At 44.1% G+C, this 6,734-nt stretch overlaps 1 protein-coding gene across 1 annotated transcript; it reads left to right on the top strand.

Annotated features, from left to right (window-relative positions):
* The first annotated feature begins 5,486 nt into the window (after positions 1-5,486).
* LOC145799941 (uncharacterized) lies at positions 5,487-5,948 on the top strand. The gene has a single exon (XM_082889584.1). The coding sequence runs from the start codon at positions 5,487-5,489 to the stop codon at positions 5,946-5,948; it is 462 nt and encodes a 153-aa protein (XP_082745710.1).
* Positions 5,949-6,734: the final 786 nt, after the last annotated feature.

The raw sequence follows: 6,734 nt of genomic DNA, 5'->3' as shown, positions 1-6,734 counted from the left end.
TGTTGTAGTGAGATCAAGGGAAAAAAAATTGAACAAATAGATATAAATTTGAACATATAGTCAATGAGAAATCAACAGATAAGAAAAATTTAGCAGATAATTTAAGGGGTAAAATTAATAACCAAATATCCTTCTAAAACAACAAATGATTTTTATCAAACTATTTCATAAAGGGTGGACCTCTCACCAATAAAAAAATATCCACTGGACTTAATGCCTTATATCCTCATTAGATTGGATTTAGGGGGACTTACTTGTAGGTCCTAATAAGAGGACTTATTGTCCGATAGGTTCTATAATAATTAATGACATTTTTTATTAAACACTATTAAAAAACTGTCACTAATTGTTAATTTTTGGTGACAATTTGAAAAAGTTATCACAAAAAATGTTACTAATTATAAGTTTTAGCGACAATTTAAAAAATGGTCACAAAAAAATATCACTAATTTTCAACTTTTAACGACAATTTAAAAAATTCGTCACAGAAAAATGTCACTAATTGCAAGTTTTAGCGATAATTTATAAAACCATGACAAAAAAAAAAAAAAAACTCACTAATAGTCAATTTTTAGCAATATATGGAAAAAATCGTCACAAAAAATTATTTTTAGTGACGATTTTACTATGATTTATTTTTAATAGGACTTGATAGAATTAAATCAAACTATTAGGAACTATTGATAATTTACCCATAGATTTATCACCAATTTGCCCAATAATCTTTTTTTTTTTTTAAACTGAATATAAAAAAATTATTTCAGACCTTCAAAAAACTCTTACAATTGTATACACAGTGATGTGGCATGATATGTGTCAATTTTTAATTTGTTACACCCTCAATAATATGGGGTCCAACTCTCTTATCACATCATTGTGGGTGGATTTGTGAATCTAAAAGTGTGGGCCTTTAACATTACTCATTCATGTATTAGCAATTAAATTACAATGCATGTTAACGTCTCTCTATAAACTCAAACTTGTAATTTCACTCACCTTAACACATAAATCCTATCTCCACGGTCACTTGGACAATTGTCCGAGATACTCTCTCTCTTTATTTGTGATGGGCACAACCCATAGGACCTAGACATTTGTTTAACAGGCCCATACGATACTGATGGGCCTCAAGAGGACCCAGATAACAAAGCCCAATATCCTTGAGAAACCAATATTAAACTAGGACTAATAACATTTAAACACTTGTCATGAAGAAAAGTAGTCACGTCAACAGACAAAGATCTTACAAAGTTATTGCATCGACACATCAGCCGTTAATAAGGCCCTCATAGCATTAAATGCAGCAATCTCTCCGCGCCGGAGGATACAGACTCACCATGAACGACTAGTTCCCCTCTAACTAACTCTTCCTCATTTTTAACATCAAGGCCTTTAATGATCATAGTTTCTTTTATTTTGACTTCCTTCAATAAGGCGACATAGCACTCTCGAGCTACCATCTGTTCATTCCTCACAGTGTCGACCCCCTGGTCAGTGGGGAACTTCATGGCCAAATGGTACATGGAGGTTATGGCTTGGAGGACATTAAGGGCTATGCGCCCTAATACGATGTTATAAGCAGAAGGACAATCAACGACGAGGAAAGTAAGTAGTTTGGTGGACTGCCATGGATATTCTTCGATGGTGATGGGGAGGTCGATGGAACCCATAGATGTTACCCGATCGGTGGTGAAACCAACCAGAGAGGTTCTTAGAGGTGACAACTGCTCTTCCCCAACCTTGAGTTGGCGGTAGGCGTTGAGGAAGATGATGTCTGAGGAGCTGCCATTGTCGATAAGAACACTCATGACTTTGTAGTTTGATAAGAGAGCAAAGATGACCAGGGGGTCGTCATGACGATAGCGAACGCCTATGTAGTCTGCCACTATAAAGGTAACTAGCTCAGGCCATTTCTTGGATTGCTTGTAGGGTCGGTCCACTGTGGCTACTTCCTTGTTAGACCCTTGTCTAATTTTTCGGAGCTCAGTTCGCTGTGTCGACCGCGATGGTCTACTGCACGCGAGGCCACCGGTAATGATCCTTATTTCGCCTAGCCGGGAGGGGGGGAGGGGAGGGGAGGATCACTGTGAGCTCGGGGTTGGTGTTGAAGCCAGTCATCATTTCGCTTGGGTTGTGCTGGTCATCGGGGGGGAGTGCGTTGGCGGTTATGGTTTGAGGGGGTCAGTTCTAGGCCTCTGTGGTGGACGGGCTGCTGTGAATCGCCTGAGACGTCCCTGGCGGATCAGATCCTTGACCTGGTCTTTGAGGTTGACACATTCTTTAGTGTTATGGTCGTGATCTTGATGGTAACAGTAGTACTTGGATTGATCCTATCAGTTAGAGGGAGATTTGGATGGTTGAGGCGATTTCAGATTATAGTCTCGTTGAATTTGGTTCAAAACTTGCTCAATGGGTGAATTGAAGGAGGTGTACCATTCAAACTGACTAAGCAGGCGAGTTGGGGTAGGTCGGTCCAAGTGTGCAGGTCAATCTAGATACGATGGGGGTCGGTACGTATATTGCGAAGATCAGGGCCAGGCTTTTTTCTTTTGTCCTTGGAGGGTGGGGCTTTGGATATGGAGTCTTAGCGGGCTATTAGAGAGTCTTTGGCATTCATGTATCTTTGGACTTTGGCGAGAAGAGAGGCCATGGCGGTTGTGGGATTTTTAGAGAGGGAGAAAAGGAAATCGGATGGGCGTAAATTGGCCATCAACGCTGTGAGAATGACCTTGTCATCGTTTCTTCCACTTGAAAGGCTTCGGTATTGAAGCAGGTGACATAGTTGAAATGACTCCCCTTCCATCTGTCAGATGCTTAGCAGTTGGGTGGCTGGATGCTGTTGTCGCTGAGCACCAATGAAATGGCTTGAGAAGGATTCGCTGAGCTGGTGAAACGAAGTGATTAAGTCTAGGGGAAGCTGACTGAACCAAGGCGTGCCGACCCCTTCAACATGATAGGGAATGTATGACACATGATTTCGTCTAGAAAGGCATGAAGGATCATGAATGTCTGATTTGCTTCTATGTGGTCGACGGAATCGGTGGTACCATCAAAAGTGTCGATCGATGACATTTTGAACTTGGGAGGGAGAGCTTTATCCCTGATGGCAGTGGTAAAATGAGAGTTGACGGTAGAGGAAGTTTTTGTGCTGCATGTTCTGCATGACCCCCTGCAGTTGGAGTTTCATGGCGTGCGGTTCTCCGTCCCAGACGGGAGCGTTATCTCCATAAACAGGGATCGGGGATTGAACACTGCTATCCTCACCTTCATAGGCAGTTGCATGGTGTGGTAAGTGGTGGTTATGGAAAGGTGGTGGTATATCTTAACGAGGCTGCGAGCCTGACAGGGAAGGTGTAGACCGTCAAGATTCGACGGTTGAGGCCGCGAGGCGAAGGGTGAAAATGTTCCTTTAGGCACGTGTGATGGGAATTGATGGTGATGGTGGGCTTGTTTTGGGTGCAGGAGAACTATTTGCGGCGGTGGAGGAGGGATAGACAGGTTGCGCTGGAGTAAAGCATTGATCAGGGCTTGGTTTTGCTTGGTCAGTCGATTAATCCTGCTGGTGAGTTCTGCGAAATATGGAGGCGGGTTATTTGGGTCAAAGGGCTCGGCTTCAGGGTTGCCAGCATTGTGTTTTGAAGCCACAGACCTGGTCTTCCCTGACTTAAGAGATGGGTGACAACGGATTTCCCTCCGGTGACAATGAGCACAACTGTCGACCAGAGGTAGTTTCCCACAGACAGTGCCAACTGATGATGCAGTAACTTCCCTGATAGATAGGTCAAACCGATTCCACACTCCTAATGGGCTTGATGGCCCCGATGTCCGCGGAGTATGCCTGTAAAACAGTCTAAAGAGGGAGATAGTCCCTTGGCGGACACTCAGACGATCAAGTTATATTAGAGTCAGCTGGTTTTTTAAGAGAGAGAGAAAATGTAATAAATGATAGAAAAAAAAAACTTCACTTCGACGTATCTCCAAGGCTTTCTTATATTCGTTGCTCATCATTTCCTTGTCCATTCCAAGCTGTCTTGTTGGCCGAAAGTCTAGTGGAGGAACTCGTCGAAGTGCCTATCAATCCTACTGATTCAACAAAAACGGCTAAGATTGACAGCCAATTGTCCTTTCAGGCCAAGGCCAATCTCACTGTTCTCTTAGCCGAGCACAACGATGTCTTCGCTTGGACCCATTCAGACATGCCAGGTATCAACCCTTCTTTTATTACTCATCGTATCAACATTGAGCCTCAATTCTGACCGTTCCGCCAAAAGCATCTTTTATTCGGAACATAATAGCCTCATTGCTGCTGAGGTGGACAAGTTGCCGAAGGTACAGTTTATCAGAAATGTGGACTATCCTAGATGGTTGTCGAACGTGGTCTTGGTCTGCAAAAACAATGGCAAATGGCGACTCTGTGTCCACTATTTTGACCTCAACCGAGCCTGCCCCAAAGATAGATACCCCCTTCCCAGGATAGATCTATTGGTCGACGCAATTGTGGGACATCAGATGCTTAGCTTTATAGATGCTTTCTCAAGCTATAATCAGGTCTTAATGGATGCAGCCAACCAGGAGCACATCCCTTTCATCACTGACAGAGGGACTTATCACTATCGTATCATGCCATTCAGTTTGAAGAATGTCGGAGCCACTTACTAACGCTTGGTTAATGCCATTTTCCAATACCAAATAGGTCAGAAGATGGAAGTCTACGTCGATGACATGCTCGTCAAGAGTAAACTCTCCTCCGATCACTTGGCAGACATGCGCGAGATTTTCCAAACCTTGCGCAAGTATCAAATGAAGTTGAATTCGAAAAAGTGAGCCTTCGGCGTTTGGTCTGGTAAGTTTTTGGGATTCATGGTCAGCCAAAGAGGCATTGAGGCCAAACCAAAAAAGATCAAGGCTTTAATAGAAATGTGGTCTCCCAGAATTGTCAAGGAGGTTCAACGGCTCACAGGTAGAGTTGTCGCCCTCAACCGTTTCATTTCCCAAGCGATTGACAAATGCCTTCCATTTTTCAAAGTCCTCCGGCAGGCCTTCGAATGGAACACCGAGTCTGAGGAGGCCTTCCAGCAGCTGAAACAGTGTATGGCCAGCCCCCATTTCCTCTCTTAAGCATTGTCGAGCGAGACCCTCTTCCTTTACTTAGCTGTGTTCAACACCGCGGTCAGTGTTGCCCTCATCAGGGAAGACAGCTTAGTATAGCGCCCAATTTAGTATATCAGCTGCGCAGTTAGCGGAGTTGAATAGAACTACCCTCTATTAGAAAAAGGGCTCTCGCCCTGGTCATTGCCTCCAGACACCTTTGACCCTATTTCCAAGCTTACTCCATAGTGATTCTTACTCACCAGCCTTTGAAAAAGATCATGCAACAACCAGAATCATCAAGCAGGCTCATGCAGTGGACCGTTGAACTAAGCCAGTACGACATCTCTTACCGAACCCGAACAACCATCAAAGGCTAGGCTATCGCAGACTTTATCATGGGGTTCACTAATTTTACCTCGCACGCACCCTTTCTACCAGCACACGGCTTTATTGAGGAGGAAGACCCCCATTCTTGGACTCTTAGTGTTAACAGTTCATCCCGCAAAGAGGGTAGCGGAGCCGGTTTAATCCTCACCACCCTAGAAGGAGAATTCTTCAAATGCGCCCTCCGATTCCTATTTGTAACAAGTAACAACCAGGCTGAATATGAAGCCCACATAACAGGTCTCCGACTGGCTAAAGACATCGAAGTTCATCATCCCCAAGTGTTTAGCGACTCTCGGTTGGTAGTCAGCCAAATAACGGGTGAGTTTGATGCTAAGAAGGAAGCCATGCGATCATACAAGGACATTGCTCTTCCTCTGACCTGCCTCTTTAATAGCTTTTATATCAAACATGTCCCCAGGTCAGAGAACTCCCAAGTAGATGAAATGGCACAGTTAGCCTCAGTAGACTAATCAAACCTCTGCCATGGCATCTAGGTTGAGTACTTGACCACTCCAGCAATTTCACCAGATCAACGAGTGATTCACCTACTCCAGGACAAGCCTATTCCATGGGCCCGGACATTATCACATTCCTCAAGCAGGGAACACTACCAGTAGACAAACTCGAGGCCCAAAGTTAGGACTCGGTTGTCGAATTACGTTATTATCAGTGGCACCCTACATAAAATGGAATTCTCACAACCATATCTCAGATGCCTCAATAATGATCAAACAACCTACGTAATGAGAGAAATATATGAGGGAGTTTGTGGAAATCATTCTGGGGGGCGATCTCTGGCTCATAAAATTCTTCGAACAGGTTACTTTTGGCCGACAATTAGTTAGGACGCCATTGATTTTGTGATGAGATGCGACAAATGCCAACGCTTCGCTAACATCCCTTACGCCTCTCCAATAGAGCTGATCACGCTCAGCAGCCCTTGTCCCTTCGCTAAATAGGGAATCGATCTCGTGGGCCCCTTGTCGACCGACAGAGGCCAAGAAAAGTTTGTCGTAGTCCCCATCGATTACTTTACCAAGTGGGTCGAAGCAGAACCCCTTGCCAAGATTACTGAGCAGAATAACACTAAGTTCATCTGGCAGTCCATTGTATGTCGTTTCGGGCTTCTTCAAGCCATTGTCTCCGACAATGACAAATAGTTTGACAACGTCAAATTTAGGGAATTCTGCACAGAACTCAACATCAAGACCTATTTTTCCTCCCCAAGCCATCCTCAAGCCAACGGTCAAGTGGAG

This window comes from Camellia sinensis, chromosome 9 (genome assembly GCF_055761805.1).
Source record: "Camellia sinensis isolate YWXY chromosome 9, ASM5576180v1, whole genome shotgun sequence".
In the NCBI taxonomy this organism is placed as follows: Eukaryota; Viridiplantae; Streptophyta; class Magnoliopsida; order Ericales; family Theaceae; genus Camellia; species Camellia sinensis.
Note: the sequence above shows the minus strand (reverse complement) of the source record. Positions and strands in the feature narration are given on the sequence as shown.